Genomic DNA, 18,450 nt, shown 5'->3' with positions numbered 1-18,450 from the left:
CAGGTGACCTACTGGCCTCGGCTTCCCAAAATGCTGGGATTACAGGCGTGAGCCACTGGGCCCAGCCATTTTGCAATAATTCTGTAAATCTAAAGCTGCTCTAAAATTAAGTTTATTTAAAAACAAAACAAAAAAGAACTATGTTGGAGGGTGTGTTGGTGTTAGGGTATGTGTTTCCGAAAATGAAGCAGGAGTACTTTGTGTTTGTAGAAGTGAAACCTGAATAGAAGATACCAAAATCCTCAGCAGATGACTATGACGAGAGAGAGAGAGAGAGAGAGAGAAGAGAATCTATCAGTGTGTGCTGGGAAAATGTACTGCCACCTTTTGAACACCTACTAGGCCCCAGGCCCAGTGGGAGGTGCTTTCTGTATCAGCCAAGCTGCCAGCCTGGAATACTTATAGAATCTGCCTAGATTACACAGCCAGTGAGTGGTGGGGCCAGGCCTGTACCCCATGTCTCTGTGACCATGGCCTGTCTGTAACCACTACGATCCCGGGAGAAAGATACATGCCATGATGCCTAGAGCAGGCCCTGGCTCACTGCTCCCAAATAGGACTCCATATCCTAAAATGCCAGCCCTCAATGGGCACAAAAGATAGGTAAGCCAACTCAGACGGGCAAATCAAGACCAAAGAACAAGCCCTGAGAGATCACCTTGAGTAACTCCCTATTTTTTTTTTTATGAGGGTGAGACCTCAGGGGAGACCCAGAGAGGAGATAGGATATTTTTGCGAGTTAGGGGCAAAACAGACTCCAACAGAGGTTTCTGACCTCTATATTCAGCAGCCATTCTGGGCACAGGGACCTACTCACCCCTGGTTTGAATGATGGCAGGCCCAGCCCCACACCAATGGTGGCCTTGTTAGGATTCACCACTGAATTATAGTGGATATTCCGATGGTAGCTGACACGAATGGGTTCGTCCTCGTTTTGATGTATCCCATGGAATGTGTTGATGGGTTCTGCAGAGAAAGAGAAGGAGAGAGCATCCACAGCAGGCCAGGTAGGGCAGGCTCGAACGAGGTGCCATCAGTCCCTCACCTACCCACTGCAGAAGTACCTGTGCTGTACTGGTACACCTCCACAGGACGGTTGTACATCTCTGCCATGGCCTGCATCTCAATGTGGTTGCCATGGCAATTGTTTTTTCGCTTCCGGTTAATGTAGGTGGTAAAGTCCTCTGTGACATAGTTGGAGAAGTAGTCGGCATTCTTCATCTGCAAAATAGATTGGAAGGTTAAGGTCTGTGTGGAGAAGAAATCCTCCCACCCTGCCCCTCCCCCAAAGGCCTCCCCCATTTTCTCACCAGATAGTCCATGCAATGCTTTCGCACAACCTCATGCATGTCCTGGTCTCCATACACCTGGTCAGCTGTGGGGGCAGAAGAAAGCAGCGGCTAGGGTCAGAGATGCCAGAGAAGAGCTCTGAATCACAGAATATCCTTTGGGGAGGAGGAGCTGGGGGACCAGGGAAATTCCCTTTTCTACCCCAAGGCCTGGAGAGTTCTTGCCCTTGTAGGCTAGAACGGGGTCATGGAAAAATAAGGCAGGCAGGGCCAGACTTGAAGAACAAGAGAGTGCAGGTGAGAGGAACACAGCCACAGGCCTCTTGGGCAGATGACTTTATCTAGGGTACACGTGGCCACTCAGAGAAATCAACAACATTCTAAGTTTCATAGGTTGGCCTCAAAAGCTATTGATTCCCACACCACCTCTTCACTTTCCACATGAGGAAACTGAGGTTCAGGAGGAGTTTGTGGTTTGTCCAAGATCACAAAGAGTCAGTTTGTGACAGAGCCAACTCTGAATTCAGTTTTCCTGACTCCCATGAGCCAACACAGCCTTTGTAGGTTGAAAAAAAAAAAGGAACAAAGACAAAAAAAGAAAAACAGAAAAAAAAAAAGGGGGGGAGGGGGGGCTCCAAGCCCAGTTCTGCCAGATACTAGAGAGCTGAGTGACCAGAGGCAAGTGACCCAAGTGTTCTGAGCCTCATATATCTCATCTGTAAAATAGGAACAAGAGGGATAACAGGCCAGGCATGGTGGCTCACGCCTGTAATCTGAGCACTTTGGGAGGCCAAGGCGGGCAGATCACTTGAGGTCAGGAGTTCGAGACCAGCCTGGCCAACATGGTGAAATCCCATCTCTACTAAAAATACAAAAATTAGCCAGGCATGGTGGCAGGTGCCTGTAATCCCAGCTACTTGGGAGGCTGAGGCAGGAGAATCGCTTGACCCCGGAGGCAGAGGTTGCAGTGAGCTGAGACTATGCCACTGCACTCCAGCCTGGGCGACAGAGTGAGACTCTGTCTCCAAAAAAAAAAAAAAGAGGGATAACCACATGGCAGGCCTTAATGGTGGGGATTAAATGAGATAATGGGTATAAAATAACTACCACTGGGCTTGGGACAGAGTAGCCAAACAGTAAATCAGAATTCCTTCCTCCATAGGGAGGCCTGAATGTGGGGTACTGTGAAGGTGACAGAGGTGAGTAAAATCCTGCCCCTACCTTCGGGGAGCACACAGTCTAGTAAAAGAGATAAGACACACATGCAACTAACTTTAGCTTAACTCAGGATGGGCAGCCTGTGGCCCGAATAGTCCAGGCGTCGTGAGATTTGGTCAAACTAAGGCGAGAAGGAAACACACTCCCTCTGCTTCGCTTGAGGATCTTCACACATGCCGTTCCTTCTCTTCAGGACGCTCCTTCCATCCTCGTCAGCTGCCTACTTCTCAAACACCAATGTGTTCTTTATTTATTTATTTATTTGAGACAAGGTCTCGCTCTATCGCCCAGGCTGGAGTGCAGTGGCGCAATCATAGTTCACTGCAGCCTTGACCTCCTGGGCTCAAGCGATCCTCTCGCCTCAGACTCCCAAAATGCCTGGATTACAGGTGTGAGCCACCGCGCGTGGCCCAACATGTTCTTTAATACAGTTCCCCACTACCCAGGACACCTCTATCACCAGATTTATCAAAGGTGTGCATAGACTTCTGCCCGACCACACTGGGCTCCCACTGAAGGCAAAGGGCAGTTCACACCAAAGTCCACCCCCAGCTCAGGGCCCGATACAGTAAAGGAAATCAGGAAAAGTTTATTGAGCAAATGGATAGGCTGGGTAAGCCAGGGAGCTCTTCTCCCTGTGAAATTAAAGTGGGCCTGAAGATCATGCAAGTCTGATTTCCACCGGTTTAGGGAATTTCCCTTTGTTTCCCCAGAGGACCACTGCTCTGATGGGATCTCCCTGGGGCACTGGGCTAGGGTCAGGTCACACAGGAACACTCTCGAGTTCTAACCTGTCAGTCTACCTCTCTGAAGAACTGTCAGAAGAACGCCTTCCCTGCCTTCCCCTTCCTACCCTGGAGGGCTCTGTGAGAAAGGCTACTCTGAGATAGAAAATAGGGCCCATGTTTGCCTCCTGTTCTCTTGGAGGTGAAGAGACCTGAAGGGTAAGGGGGTGTGGAGGTTGTGAAGGCGGGAAGGGGGTAGCCCCTTCACCAATGTAAACAAGGATGTGGGTTCTGTGGCCACACTCTCCCCCACCCTCCCCAGCGGCATTTCCAGCAAGTCACATGTCCTGTGCACAGGCTGGGGGCCCCCTGCTGCTGCCTTTCTTAGAAGCCAGGACCACAAAGCCCGCACAGTGAGCTGCTTGAGGAGCTATTTCTGTAGGCTGAGCTTGGGGTACTGGAAGGCAGTGCTGTTGGCAGCTGCAGTAAACAGGAACAAAGATGAGCGTGAAGGGGTTAAATAGGGGTTGGTTGGCCAGGCTGAGAGAGAGAGGCTGAGGTGATGGAGAAAGCCCATCTCCTATGGAAAGGTCAATTGTCATTTCCAGGCCTGGGAGTTCTATCTTCAAGAGCTAGATGCCAGATGCAGGAAAATGGGGGAAAGAGAGGAGACCATGGAACAGGGAAGGGATCTGGGGGAAAACCCCCTGAGGGTCCCATTTCTCTGCTACTGACCCCTTTGGCCTGGCAGAAAGGCTCTGCTGCCTCCTAGCTGTGTGGCAATGGATAAAGCCTTTAACCTCTCTAAGCTGAAATGTCCTCGTGCATAAGGTAGACAGTAACTCCTCTTCCATTTGCTGGGTGTTGTCAAAACTACACAGGAGGTTTGCCAAGCACCTAAGGCACAGTAGGTGGTCAAGAAACAAGAACATCATTTGTCATGACGACAATGATTCCTTCCTATTGCTAGTTACCCAGGAGTCAGCCAGAATGTTGCCATAACCACTTATGAAGCCCTTCCTCATTTCTGTTGCAATTGCTCAGTCAGAGGAAAGCCCCAAATGCAGACCTAGGATGCATGTCCTCTCCTGGCTCTCTACCTTTAGTGAAACCAAAGGTCCACAAGTCTACCTCTAGGCCCTTAGTTCTAACAAAACTTCAGCAGTTAAATTAATATCAAGTTAACAATACAGGCTTCATAAAACAGGGTCCTAAAGTATGGACAAGTTATGACACTTCTTTCCTTATCTGTAAAATGTAAAATACCACCTTCTCTCCTCAATCCTACGACACCACTGATAGGTGATACGGTATAACATGTACCTAATCACAGCTTTTGGTGGGGAAACATATCACACTGATTATAAGGTATATCCTAAGTTTGGAATCATTAATGTGGAAGAAAATATACATCTCCAAACCAAGGAAAACAGCAATAGTACAACCCCAACAAGGGAGAATAGGATTTCTCCAATAACATAAGGCAAGAAAAGCATCTAAGCACAGAGCTACACACATAGGAAGTAGTCAACAAGAATTCGTTTTTGGCCAGGTGTGGAGGCTCACACCTGTAATCCCAGCAATTTGGGAGGCCAAGGCAGGTGGATCACCTGAGGTCAGGAGTTTGAGACCAGCCTAGACAACATGGTGAAACCCCATCTCTACTAAAAATACAAAAAATTAGCCAGATGTGGTGGCAGATGCCTGTAATCCCAGCTATTTGGGAGGTTGAGGCTGAAGAATCGCTTGAACTCGGGAGGTGGAGGTTGCAATGAGCCAAGATCACACCACTCCACTACAGCCTAGGCAGCGAGACCGAGACTGTCTAAAAAAAAAAAAAAAAAAAAAAAAAAAATTCGTTTTTCTGACTTTCCTAGCTCCACCTCTGTCCTCCAGAAAGCCCTCCTCTTCCCAGAAGGCTGGCACACAGGGCTGGGGGCAAGGCGTGACTTCCCTGTGGAGGGGTCTGAGGTTGGGGGGATGACCTGCAGAGGTAGGGGAATTCAGAGAACTTGTTTTGATAGAAACTGAAACTTCTCCTGCTGACGCTGCACTTGTGGGCAATCTGCACCTGTTCTCCCTTCCCAGAGGCCAGCTGGAAGGGGGTCCCCCATCATTCTGCCTCTGTTCCCATCTCCAACTGGGCTCAGAAATCCTCAGTAAAATACTACAATTGGTCCCATACCAAAGACTTTTCACACTCCAACTCATTCTATCCTTACCAAAACACTCTTACTTTACCCAGGAGACACAGAAATGTGGCAAAGCTGGCCTGGGATCACACGTTTAGGGGCGTGAAGGGGAGGCCAGGCTCTCAAAGGGTAACTGCTGGCCCCAGCTGATATTACCACCCTCACCCCAATCTAGCCACCATCTTAGTCACCTTACTCCCTGGGGCAGGACCTGATCTTGTGTGCCTCAGTTTCCACACCAGCACAAGCAGGAATCAGCTAGAACCCAGGAAAGGCATGGGAGTGGGCAGAGATTATAGATATCAGGGGCTGTATCTCTCCCTAGGGCCACAGAGGCCAACATGAACATTACCGTCCCCATACACACCCTACTTCTTTCCTTTCTCTGGACACACAGAGACACCAGTGTAGAAATGCACATGTGTATACACATACAGCAGAGCCTGCCAAAGATGCTCCCTGAGGTCAAATGCTCATCCAATAAATCCCACAACAGAGAACTACCACATTCAATGAGTAGATGCCCTTGCCACTTCAGGAAAGACTGAAGATAAGAGGCTCTACAAACTGAGGAAATCCCTACCCCACTAACCTCCTTCCTAGCCTCTGGCAGGGTAGGTGGAGGGCAGGGGAAATAACCAAGAGCTCTAACAGACTAGCCTCAACCTCTCTCCTCTGCTGCCTGGGGAAAGTCCTCATGTAACTAATGTAATGTAACCAATAATGTACCCAGATTTATGTTAAGAAGCAAGACATGAGAGCCTGGATTATCTTCCTATAGGGTCCTACCATTTGCTTTAGAGACATCTGAGAACTGCCTACTCCCCAGGTAGCTGCTTGCCTGCCAGAAGAGCCACAGCAAGTTCCACTAAGGGCAAAAAAGGAAGCTAGGTGTCTACAGGGAACCTAAAAACAAACCACACAAATGTGTGTTTTGTATACACACAGCTGCAGAGGGAGACAGAGACCTGGTCTGCTCCCCACTACCCTCCTGGTCCAGTGGAACCCTGGCCCCACTGAGAACAAATCTCCTGAGGAGATGAGCCAGGACAAAGGTCTCACTTGCCTGTCAAGCAGACGTGGTGTGACCTGGTCTGTGGTCCCAACTACCCCAACTAGCATACCCTCAGTGGGAGAGACAGAAGAACTCATCCCCCTGGAGAGTCTGGTTCCTGAGATGTGTGCTCTTCTGCTCAAGGATTCCCACTGCAAGGATAAGAAACCTGAAGGATACAAGGGAGATACAAGGAAGCTGGTGTATAGGAAATGGCCCATGGGAATCTTCTTCTTTCTGTGGCCTGGTTCAACCTCAAATACCAATGTTCTGACACTGGTTGTATGACCTAGACAGGGTAGGGTCTTGGCTTTCTCTTGAGGCCTCAGTTTCCCCATTTATAAAACAATCAAAATTGACCTCAGATCACCCCTCCTAGTGCTGATGGTCCATGTTCCAAAACCAAAAGGCACAGAAGAGTGGGCCTAGCCAATGTTTCTGGGCCTCATCATGGTAACATGCACAGCCCTTGCCACTCCCCCATGGCCCATGTACAAACAACCATGTGGCCTCCACTCTGCCCACAGAAACTAGCACCAGGACCCTGGTCAGGGTTAGAGGTTTCTGCTGAGTCAAAGCCACATGGAGAGAGGGAGGCAAGGGAGAGATGCAGAGTCACGTTTCCAGGAGGAGGTTATCTGAGCATAACAGGGACAGGGTGGGCCACAGGATACCTCTGAGGCTCAGGTTCCCACCTCCCCTCCACCCAAGCCTTCACTGATGCTCATGAATCCCCAATAAGAGGAGGTAGGAGAGAACTGAATGCAAGCAACGGATATTGGTTCACTCAGGGGAACCAATGGCAGGCAGGCAGCTGCCTGGGGAGTAGGCAATTCTCAGAAGTCTCTAAACCAAATGGTAGGACCCTATAGGAAGATAATCCAGAGGAACAGAAGGCAGAAAGCCACTTGCCTCAAGACGCCCAACAACAGAGGGCCACGTGCTCCTACTTGGAGGAGGTAAGGTCCAGAGATGTCAAGGAACACAGTCAAGGTCATCCAGCCAGTTGACAATCAAGCTAAGAAGCTAAGGATCCTAGGATCATAAAAAGAATGTGTCCTGGCCAGGTGCGGTGGCTCACGCCTATAATCCCAACACTTCGAGAGGCCAAGGCGGGTGGATCACGAGGTCAGGAGCTCGAGACCAGCCTGACCAACATGGTGAAACGCCATCTCTACTAAAAAACACAAAAATTAACCAGGCGTGGTGGTGCACGCCTATAATCCCAGCTACTCAGGAGGCTGAGGCAGAAGAATCGCTTGAACCTGGGAGGCAGAGGTTGCAGTGAGCCGAGATCACGCCACTGCACTCCAGCCTGGGCGACAGAGGGAGACTCCATCTCAAAAAAAAAAAAAAAAAATAGATTGTGGGTCCTTTGGACACCTCTAGGTTCCCAGGCCAGTTCTGGCTAATGGCCCTGAGCATGTCATTCCCCTTTCTATGCTTCAATCTTTTCACCTGTCTCATGGGATAATGATCCAAGTTTTGCAAGTGAGCCTGAAGCACCCAGCTGAATGTCTAGCACACAGCAGGAGTCAAGGAAACAGTGCCCTCTATGTTTGCAACCCCCTCCCAACTCCAACTCTCTGCTCCACGTTCCTTCCACTATTCAACACATGACAGGAAGTCAGCCTAAGCTGACTGCCATCTGTCCCCATCCAGACGAGGCTGGAAACGGGGGGGGGGCAGCAAAAAGCCCAGGGACAAAGTCCCCTGTCCCCTTCCCAGGCACATGTATTATGCACTCTGCACCAAGGAAACCTCCAGATAAGGTTTAGAGACCAGGGGCCATGTACTTCGGGGGAGAGGCCACAGGACTTCTGAGGTTTTACAGAGAAAAGCCAAAGGCAGCCCAGTCAGGGGAAATGTGTAGCCATAGTGCCGATAAGGAAAGGCCTTCAACCTGCTGTGGTCAACTCTTCCTGTAAGTAGAGGCTCCTTATACTGAAGGCCCCAGTGGGAGGAAGGGTCGGGAGTATTTGGGGAGAAGAGCTAGATACACAGATACACACACACACACCAATACCGCTCTTGATACGAGTTACTACAACAAGCCAGGTAGCCCCAAGAGTCGGGGGTATTTGGGGAGAACAGCTAGATACACACACACAAACACACAGCTCTTGATATGAGTTACTACACAAGCCAGGTCCTTACTAGCCAGCCCCGAGGCTTACCCTCAATGACTGCCCAAGACTCAGATGCCTGCTGTATTATCTGATCCTAACTCCACCAGCAACCCTGCTTACCCCACATCCAGCCTGAGGTCTGGACACAGGGCCTCGCACCTAACAGGTCCCCACCTATTCTTTCTTTGCCTTTCTTTTGTCCAAGATGCCTTGAAACCCAGCTCTTCCTCTGGGAAACATCCCAGGAAAAACACAAACTTGAGACAGAGGGGTAGGAGGTGTAAGTTTTTTTCCAGTCCAACAGAGCCCACTGCCTGAGCCTCATCTACTTGGCAGAATAGAGAGGAGACCACTCACTCCACCCTTTCAACAAACACATGTGACTCTGAGGCACCACTGAAAACGGCATCTGGGTTTTACAAATGCTACTGTTCCATGAGGGTCTACTATATGTGTCAGGCACTAAAGGGATTTACCAAAGCAACTTCATTAAATCGTTACAACATTAGGGTCTTTTAGCCCCATTTTATAGATGAAGAAACGGCCTCAGGAAAGAAGAGCTGCTTGCCTAAGGTCATACCAAGAATCAGTGGTGCAGCCAGGGATGGAGCCTGAAACACTCCAGCCCACCAGTAGACATGGGGGTTACCCACAGACAGAGAGAATAGCAGACCAAGAAGGAACTCAAAGAGGCATTGAGAATCAACACCATTTCTCAGATGGTAAGACCAAGGCCAAGTATCACAGCAGTTATGAGTCAGGGCCAGAACTAGAAGGTAGGTCTTCTGACTCCCAGCTCAAAGCTCCTATCAGAGGGCACTTTTCCTTGGTAGGTATCAGAGCACTAAAGGGAGGATCAGGTCACATTCCCAGCTTCCCCTTCACCCTAGCACAGGGCCTCACAACTACCTGTGGGGTCACAGATTCAGAGCCAAAATGGCCTCAAAGATCCAGCTCAGACTGGATAACAGATGATATTAAGGCATTATTAATTCTGTTAGGTGCAGCAATGGCATTTTGATTATGTTAAAAAGAAAAGAGTAAGTCTGCATCTGTCAGAGAAACATACAGAAATATTTATGAATAAAATGATCCAATGTCGGGGTTTTGCTTTAAAAATACTCTTCTTTCAGGGGAGTGAGAAAGAGTGGGTGGGATAGTGATGAAACAAGGCTGGCCATGTGTTGACTATTCTGAAGCTGGATGATGGGTACATGAGGGTTCATCATTCTACTTTTATGTAAGTTGAAAAAAAAATTCTATGACATAAGAAATTTGTAAAGATCTAGTTTGATAGCCCCCATATACACAGATTTGAGGAACAGAGACCCGCAACACACCAGAGATGGGATCTGGGTATAAACCTAGGGGTCATACAGCCAGGGTGGCAGCAGTGTGCTAGGGTTAAGAGCATGGGCCTCAGACTAATCTAATGCAGACACTGAATCCCAACTCTACCACTTATTATTTTACTCCAGACAAGTCACCCACCATCTCTGAGCCACTTTTCTCATCTGACAAATGGAAGCAACAATAGTCCCTACATTCACCTAGCTCAGGGGGGAATCAAAGAGGTTTCCTGTAGCACCTGACAGACCAATGTGTCCCAAAGGATATTATTTTCTTTATCACTCTCCTTGCTGTTATTATTCATATTAATCTTGCACCACTACAACGTCTCAAGACCCACGGCTAGAGGTCAGATACCAACTTGAGGCTGGAGCCTGGAGTCCCTAAAAGATTAGCTAGCTCTGCCTCAACCCTGTCTCAGGGGCTATTCCTGATAACTGGGACACAGCTTAGGGGCAGCCCTAGGCCCTTAAGGACTAAGGCAGAGACTCACCTACAGCCCGGAAGAGACAGGCGCCATCCTCCTTCATCTGCTTGATGATGAAGCCCTTCTTGTCTCGTAGGGCCTTTTCAAACCAATGCTCCTGCTGGAGGGAAGAGGTGGGGGTCAGCAACAGGGAAAACCTATATTCCATCCCCAGGGCCCTGACCTCAAGCTCCCAAGAGGCCTAGGTCATTGACAGAGAGGACACTGGCCAAGGTAAAGTTCTCAGCCCTGTTTGACCACTCCATGCATGTGAAGTAGGAGACTCTTTTAGGGAATCAGTTGCTGAATGAAACTAAGACTTGCTTCCAAAAGTGTCCCAGGTCCCCTGAGAACAGTGGCCCCATCTGCCTTATGACTTTTGCCACATTGCCCCAGGCAGCCAGAGACTCAGACCCAGAAAGTGCCTGGGTGGAGAATGTGGCTCTACCTCAAGGAATTTCATCTAGGAAAGGTGGTGAAGAGAGAGTAACTGGCAAGAGCCTAGATCCTGAACCTGACAAAGGGCTAGAGGATTCCAAGATATGCTGTAGGCCGGGCGCGGTGGCTCACGCCTGTAATCCCAGCACTCTGGGAGGCCGAGGTGGGTTGATCACCTGAGGTCGGGAATTTGAGACCAGCCTGACCAACATGGAGAAACCCCGTCTCTAATAAAAATACAAAATTGGCCGGGTGTGGTGGTGCATGCCTGTAACCCCAGCTACTCGGGAGGCTGAGGCGGAAGAATCACTTGAACCCAGGAGGCAAGAGGTTGCAGTGAGCCAAGATCACGCCATTGCACTCCAGCCTGGGCAACAAGAGCAAAACTCCATCTCAAAAAAAAAAAAAAAAAGATATACTCTAGAAGGCAAAAGTGTGCAAACAATATTCTCATCTGTGACTGAACACATTTAACAGATAGATATCTACACACATATACTATATGTATGTATACAAACACACATACAAAAAATTGGGAAAGCTAGACAGCAAAATATTATCCCTAAGTCCTGGTATTATCAGCGATTTTATTGCACTTTCCTTTTATAAAGGTACACTAAACCCAAAAAGCTTTGAAAATCAAAAGCCTTTATCTAATTCATCTGGCATCATAACCTGACCAGAACTGACAAGAATCTATCCCACTTGGGGTGAATATTCAAATATTTCAATGCAGAAAACTTACAGGTGTTTGATTATGAGGTGCTACCTCAGACCCTGCTGGAGGTGTTATGTAATACAAAGTATACACACCAGGTGAGTTTCATAAATTCTGAATTTTTCCTAAATTTCAAAGCACATCTGGCACCGTGAAGGTTCAACTTAAATGAACCTGTACAAATGCATATTTTTGGATTAAAAAAAATAATGACCACATAACCTCTTAAAACATAGTTTTCATTTCAAAACAAAACCAACCAGAAGCAGCAGACCTTTCCTGGGCCTCTTACGCCCTCTGCTGGCTACCAGAAGCAGCCAGCCTGACCCAGCAACAGGGCTGCAAACTACAGGATCCCAAGCCTGCTCCTTGGGAACACAGGCCTGCCCAGGAATTTATAGGATCTGGGGTATTAGAGACCAGACATAGGGGCCCACCTGTCCATAAGGCCATTTTTCCCCAGCTCAGGCAAGGGGTGGAACCCATCCCCTAGGAAAGCCAGAGGAGAAGCATCTCCGGCAAAGTTGTAAGCACAAGGTTTGGAAGGCAAGAGCTCTGGATTCCAACCCCAGCTTTGTCACAAACTTGCTGTCCGGTATCAGTCTCAGTTTCCTATGGAATGGGTTGATCTACCGGACAGAGCTGTCAAGAGGTTCAGAGGAGTTTCAGGACCTAAAGCAGCTTTGTAAATAACGTACCATATACTGGGGGAAGTTGTCGCCAATCACAGAAGGGGAAGAGATCAGCCCGGAGATTATGTACAACTGAGAGGACCTCAGCAAATCCTAGGTGAGTAGCAGGACAGGAGGGGAGGAAGAGGTGACAAGGGAATACCGGCCAGCCCCATCATCAGGGCCCATACCCCAGGATGATGTGGCTGGATTTCTAGAGATGACAAAGGCACCTGGAAGCCCTTAATGACCTTCCATGCACAGCACAAGGACTTCTGTTTGTGCACAACATTCCAGTGGTCCAGGTAGCCCTCCTTGCCCCGAAGCCTGTGGATTAACACACTCCAGCCAGTTATGGCCAAGTCCATCCTGGCTACACAGGGTCAGCCATCTCCCAGAGTCACTGGCCTGCCCCAGCCAGGGGTCTCCAGCAGGGATGGTGCAACCATAACTATCGTCTCAAACCTGACACAAGAATGGGTTCTTAAAAAAGAACACAGAAACTTCCTGCCTTTGGAGAGAGGGGGAAAAGAGAGGAGAAAAGGAGGTCAAACAGGAGAGGGGCTCCTACTTATCCATCTAAGAAAGATTTACCAGGTAGCTACTAAGTAAGATACCGGGCTGGGCAGTGAAGACAGTGAAATGAATCAGACTTAGTCTCCACTCCTGATAAGCTCACAATCTACTTAGCAGAGGGGCAGGGAAACAGGTAACCACCACAAGGTATGAACAAGGCTGTGAAAAAGGTAAATACCAGGTGTTGTGAAACAGAAAGAGGCTGGGCACGGTGGCTCTCGCCTGTAATCCCAGCACTTTGTGAGGCCAAGGCAGGTGGATCACTTGAGATCAAGAGTTCAAAACCAGCCTGCCCAACATGGTGAAACCCTGTTTCTACTAAAAAATACCAAAAAATTAGCTGGGCATGGTGGTGCACACCTGTAATCCCAGCTAATCAGGAGGCTGAGAGAGGAGAATCGCTTGAACCTGGGAGGCAGAGGTTGCAGTGAGCCGGCATCCCGCCACTGCACTCTAGCCTAGGCGACAGAGTGAGACTCTGCCTCTGCCTCAAAAAAAAAAAAGAAGAAAAGAAACACAGTCATTGGGTCAGGCGTGGTGGTTCACACCTGTAAATCCAGCACTTAGGGAGGCTGAGGTGGGCGGATCACCTGAGGCTGGGAGTTTGAGACCAGCCTGACCAACATGGAGAAACCCCGTCTCTACTAAAAAATACAAAATTAGCCGGGCGTGGTGGTGAATGCCTGCAATCCCAGCTACTCAGGAGGCTGAGGCAAGAGAATCGCTTGAACCCGGAAGGTGGAGGTTGCAGTGAGCTGAGATCACACCATTGCATTCCAGCCTGGGCAATAAGAGCGAAACTCCGTCTCAAAAAAAAAAAAAAAAAAACACAGTCATTAAGGCTAGCACCTGAGAGGAGGTGACACCTGACCAAAGGATTAAAACACCAAGACCTCCAAAAACGCTTGTTAACTGGATGAGAAATGAAGTCACTTCTGCCACAAAGTACCAGGGATGCCTGGAGCCCAGCAACGAATTCAGTAGAGCTAAAGTTCTGGGTAGTACTAGGCAGGTAAGCAAGGAGGACCAGGAAGAACAATGAACTCATATTAACTGAATACCTGCCCCATGCCAGATGCAAAGGGTGATGTGACCTCATTTAATTGTCCTGACCAAAGCCCAGGTGGCAGGAAACATTACCCTCACTTTACAAAGGCAGAAAGGAGGCCAGACATGGTGGCTCACGCCTGTAATCCCAGCATTCTGGGAGGCCAAGGCGGGTGGATCACCTGAGGTTAGGAGTTCAAGACCAGCCTGGCCAACATGGCAAAGCCCAGTCTCTACTAAAAATACAAAAAATTGGCAGGGCGTGGTGGCGTGTGCCTGTAATTCCAGCTACTTGGGAGGCTGAGGCGGGAGAACTACTTGAACCCAGGAGGTGGAGGTTGCAGTGAGCCGAGATCGCACCATCGCACCCTAGCCAGCCTGGGTAACAGAGCAAGACTCTGCCTCAAAAAAACAAAAAACAAAAAAACAAAGGCAGAAAGAGAAAGGAGTTGGAGTTTGGATACCAACAAAGCCTAGTATAGAGGCAACAGGGAAGGCCCCCATGAGCCACAGCATGGAGGACATACCTCTCAGCCCATCCATGGAATATCCTGGTTTGTCTCTAAACATGAAAGAGAACTGAATAGGCCCCTTGCACTGCAGAGTGTGGGTCCTGGGGCAGTCAAACTGGCACCCAGGCTTGGATCTAGAGGCTGCACTGCTAGCCACCCACTGACTTTGGCATCAGCAGCCTGAAGAGTTTGGGCTCTGGCCCTTCTCTTTCTCCCTTCGGGGAGAAAATGTTGCTCAGGAAGGGCTGGTGGGGGGGCGGGGTACAGGATAGCTCAGCCATAGGTAAGTTTAAGCTCCAACAATGCCCTGGTCTGAGGAGATCAAGTCCAGGCTGTGAACTGTGGGAAAGTCCCTCCATATCTTTGAGCCTCCACAAAAAGGCTGAGTAAAGCTCCCTAACACCAGAGGATCCCAGGAGATAAGGCAAGATTCTGTAACCTAGAAGTCTAAAGGCCCAAGTGAAGTTGGAGCAGCAGGCTGTGGAACCAACTGACCTAGGTTCTAATCTAGCTTCACCAATTATTAGCTATGTGATGAACTGCTCTGAGCCAGTTTTCCAATCTGTGAATGGGGATACCAAGCCTCCCAATAATAGGGATGCTGGGCAGACTCAAATATTACAGGGCTTTGCCCAGTAAGAGACCACTTAATGAGTTCCCTTCCTTTCCCCAGGAAGGAAAAAAGCCTCTCTAGTAGGCTGATTAATAGCCACACAAAGATATCAAACCCTAACCCCCCTGGAACTTGTAAATGTTACCTTATAATGAAAAAGGTAGAGCCAGATGTGGTGGCTCATGCCTGAAATCCCAGCACTTTGGGAGGCTAAGGCAGGAGGATCACTTTGGGCTCAAGAGTTCAAGACTAGCCTAGGCAACATGACGAAATCTCATCTCTACAAAAATTACAGGCCAGGCATGGTGATTCACGCCTGTAATTGCAGCACTTTGGGAGGCCGAGGCAGGTGGACTGCCTGAGGTCAGGAGTTCGAGACCAGCCTGGCCAACATGGTGAAACCCTGTCTCTACTGAAAATACAAAAATTAGCTGGGCGTGGTAGCAGGCGCCTGTAATCCCAACTACACAGGAGGCTAAGGCAAGAGAATTGCTAGAACCTGGGAGGCGAAGGTTGCAGTGAGCCAAGATTGCACCACTGCACTCCAGCCTGGACGACAGAGCGAGACTCCATCTCAAAAACAAACAAACAAACACCAAAAATTAGCCGGGCATGGTGGCTCGCACCTGTGGTCCCAGCTACTCGGGAGGCTGAGGCTGGAGGATCACTTGAGTCCAGGAAGTGGAGGGTGCAGTAAGCGAAGATTACGCCACTGCACTCCAGCCTGGGTGACAGAGGATGGCCCTGTCTGAAAAGAAAAGAAAAGCCTGGGCACAGTGGCTCATGCCTGTAATCCCAGCACTTTGGGAAGCTGAGGCAGGTGCATCACCTGAGGTCAGGAGTTTGAAACCAGCCTGGCCAACATGGCGAAACCCCATCTCTACTAAAAATACAAAAATTAGCCGGGCGTGATGGTAGGCGCATGTAATCCCAGTTACTCGGGAGGGTAAAGCAGGAGAATAGCTTGAACCCAGGAGGCAGAGGCTGCAGAGAGCCGAGATTGCGCCTGGGTGACAAAGCGAGACTCTGTCTCAAAAAAAAAAAAGAGAAAATAAAAAAAGTGTTTGCAGATGTAATTAACTTACATTATTAAATCTGGAGATGGGGGATTATCTTGGAGTATCAGGTAGGACCTAAATGCAATCACAAGTGTCCTTATAAAAGAGAGACAGAGGGAAATTCAATACAGACAGAAAAGGAAACCAAATTTACAGAGAAGGCGATGATGAAGATGGAAGCAGAGATTAGAATGATGCAACCATAAACCAAGGAATGTTGGCAGCCACGAGAGGCTAGAAAAGGTCTAAATTCTCCTTGAGAGCTTCCAGAAGGAGTGTGGCCCTGCCAACACTTTGATTTGGAAGCAGTGAAACTGATTTTGGTCTTCTGGCCTCCAGAATTGTGAGAGAATAAACTTCTGTTTTTTGTTTTGTTTTGTTTTTCTTGAGATGGAGTCTCGCTCTGTCGCCCAGGCTGGAGTGCAGTGGTGCAATCTCAACTTACTGCAACCTCCACCTCATTGCAACCTCCAATCCATCTCCTGGGTTCAAGCAATTCTCTGCCTCAGCCTCCCGAATAGCTGGGATTACAGGCACCCGCCACCACACCCAGCTAAATTTTCTGTTTTTAGTAGAGATGGGGTTTCACCATCTTGGCCAAGCTGGTCTTGAACTCCTGACCTCATGATCCACCCGCCTCAGCCTCTCAAAGTGCTGGGATTACAGGGGTGGGCCACCGCACTCAGCCAACTTCTGTTGTTTTAAACCACCTAGTCTGTGGTAACATTTGTCACAACAGCCACAGGAAACTAACACACCCCTCTTGGTAGCACTCCTTGGTGTCTGTTCCCTAGTGCCTCAAGGGTGTGAGACAACATGGCATGGATCCCACTCTGCAACCCGGGTCCACCTGCCTACCATCCTCCAGAATAGGAGATTAGAATTAAGGCAGCAGGGGCCTGGAATCTCCCTTCTCAGCATGGAAAACTACTGACCCTGCCTATGGATGGATGAGCTGCCACTGAGGCAGGAAGGGGGCAAAAGATGGCAGCAGCAGTGGCAGTTCATGGACAGATGTCTTCCCAGAGCCCATGGCCAAGAAGTGTTTAGCATTCTGGGACTCACAGCTCTGTCCCAGCAGCCCTGGTGCCAAGACCACACCCTCCAGCAAAGCACCCAGGAACACTAGCCTGGCTCCATGGACAAAACAGGCGAGCTGGGCACAGTGGCTCACGCTTGTAATCCCAGCACTTTGGGAGGCCGAGGTGGGTGGATCACGAAGTCAGGAGATCGAGACCACCCTGGCTAACACAGTGAAACCCCGTCTCTACTAAAAATACAAAAATATTAGCCAGGCGTGGTGGTGGGCGCCTGTAGTTCCAGCTACTCGGGAGGCTGAGGCAGGAGAATGGCGTGAACCCGGGAGGTGGAGGTTGCAGCGAGCTGAGATGGTGCCACTACACTCCATCCTGGGGGACAGAGTGAGACTCCGTCTCAAAACAAACAAACAAACAAAAAACCAAAAAAAAACACAGGCAACCCATCCAACGAGAAACATAGACACAATACTCTCTAAGGACCAACACAAGCCCTCCAGGGCAGAAGGGGAGAAGCGCAAGGCACCAACATTTGGTTAGGCCACTGAGGGCAGGAGGATTAAAAACCTCCAAGATCGCCCGGGCGCGGTGGCTCACACCTGTAATCCCAGCACTTTGGGAGGCCAAGGCAGGCGGACCACCTGAGGTCAGGAGTTCAGGAGATCAGCTTTGCCAACATGGTAAAACCCCATATATACTAAATATACAAAAACTAGCTGGGCACGGTGGCAGATGCCTGTATTCCCAGCTACTCGGGAGGCTGAGGCAGGAGAATCACTTGAACCCAGGAGCCGGAGGTTGCAGTGAGTTGAGATTGCGCCACTGCACTCCAGCCTGGGCAGCAGAGCGAGACTCCACCTCAAAAACAAAAACAAAAACAACCCAAGATCCTGTTATTCAGTAATAGAAAGGAATGAAGTACTGATACATGCTACAACATGGATAAGCCTTTAACATATTATGCTAAGTGAAAAAAGCCACATAACAAATAACTGCATATTCTATTATTCCATTTACATGAAACATCCAGAATAGACAAATTAATCAAGCCAGAAAGTAGATTAGTGGTTGCCAGAGGCTGGAAGGGGATGAGGAAATTGGGGGATCATGGCTAAAGAGTGCTGGATTTCTCTTTAAGGTGATGAAAACGTTCTAAAATTGACTGTAGCGATGTGATGGACACACCGATCTGTGAATATACTAAAAGCCACTGAACTGTACACTTCAAATAGGTGAAGAGCATGGTACATGAATTACATCTCATTAAAGTTGTTAAAAGAAACACACCCGGCCGGGTGCGGTGGTTCATGCCTGTAATCCCAGCACTTTGGGAGGCCGAGACGGGTGGATCACGAGG

At 49.0% G+C, this 18,450-nt stretch overlaps 1 protein-coding gene across 3 annotated transcripts in view; it reads right to left on the bottom strand.

Moving 5' to 3' along the window:
• Positions 1-18,450, bottom strand: part of OTUD5 (OTU deubiquitinase 5) — a 35,336-nt gene that overhangs the window by 11,732 nt on the left and 5,154 nt on the right. For 2 of the 3 annotated variants that reach the window (XM_011946690.1, XM_011946688.1), the window contains exons 2-5: positions 10,451-10,544; positions 1,311-1,375; positions 1,065-1,221; positions 818-966 (exon numbers count right to left, since the gene is read on the bottom strand). In XM_011946690.1, the coding sequence (XP_011802080.1) occupies positions 818-966; positions 1,065-1,221; positions 1,311-1,375; positions 10,451-10,544 (465 nt within the window). Of the gene's footprint in view, positions 1-817; positions 967-1,049; positions 1,222-1,310; positions 1,376-10,450; positions 10,545-18,450 lie in introns of all 3 variants that reach the window. The other variant, XM_011946687.1, reaches the window with a different exon arrangement.

This window comes from Colobus angolensis, unplaced genomic scaffold (genome assembly GCF_000951035.1).
Source record: "Colobus angolensis palliatus isolate OR3802 unplaced genomic scaffold, Cang.pa_1.0 Scaffold252, whole genome shotgun sequence".
Taxonomy (NCBI): domain Eukaryota; kingdom Metazoa; phylum Chordata; class Mammalia; order Primates; family Cercopithecidae; genus Colobus; species Colobus angolensis.
Note: the sequence above shows the minus strand (reverse complement) of the source record. Positions and strands in the feature narration are given on the sequence as shown.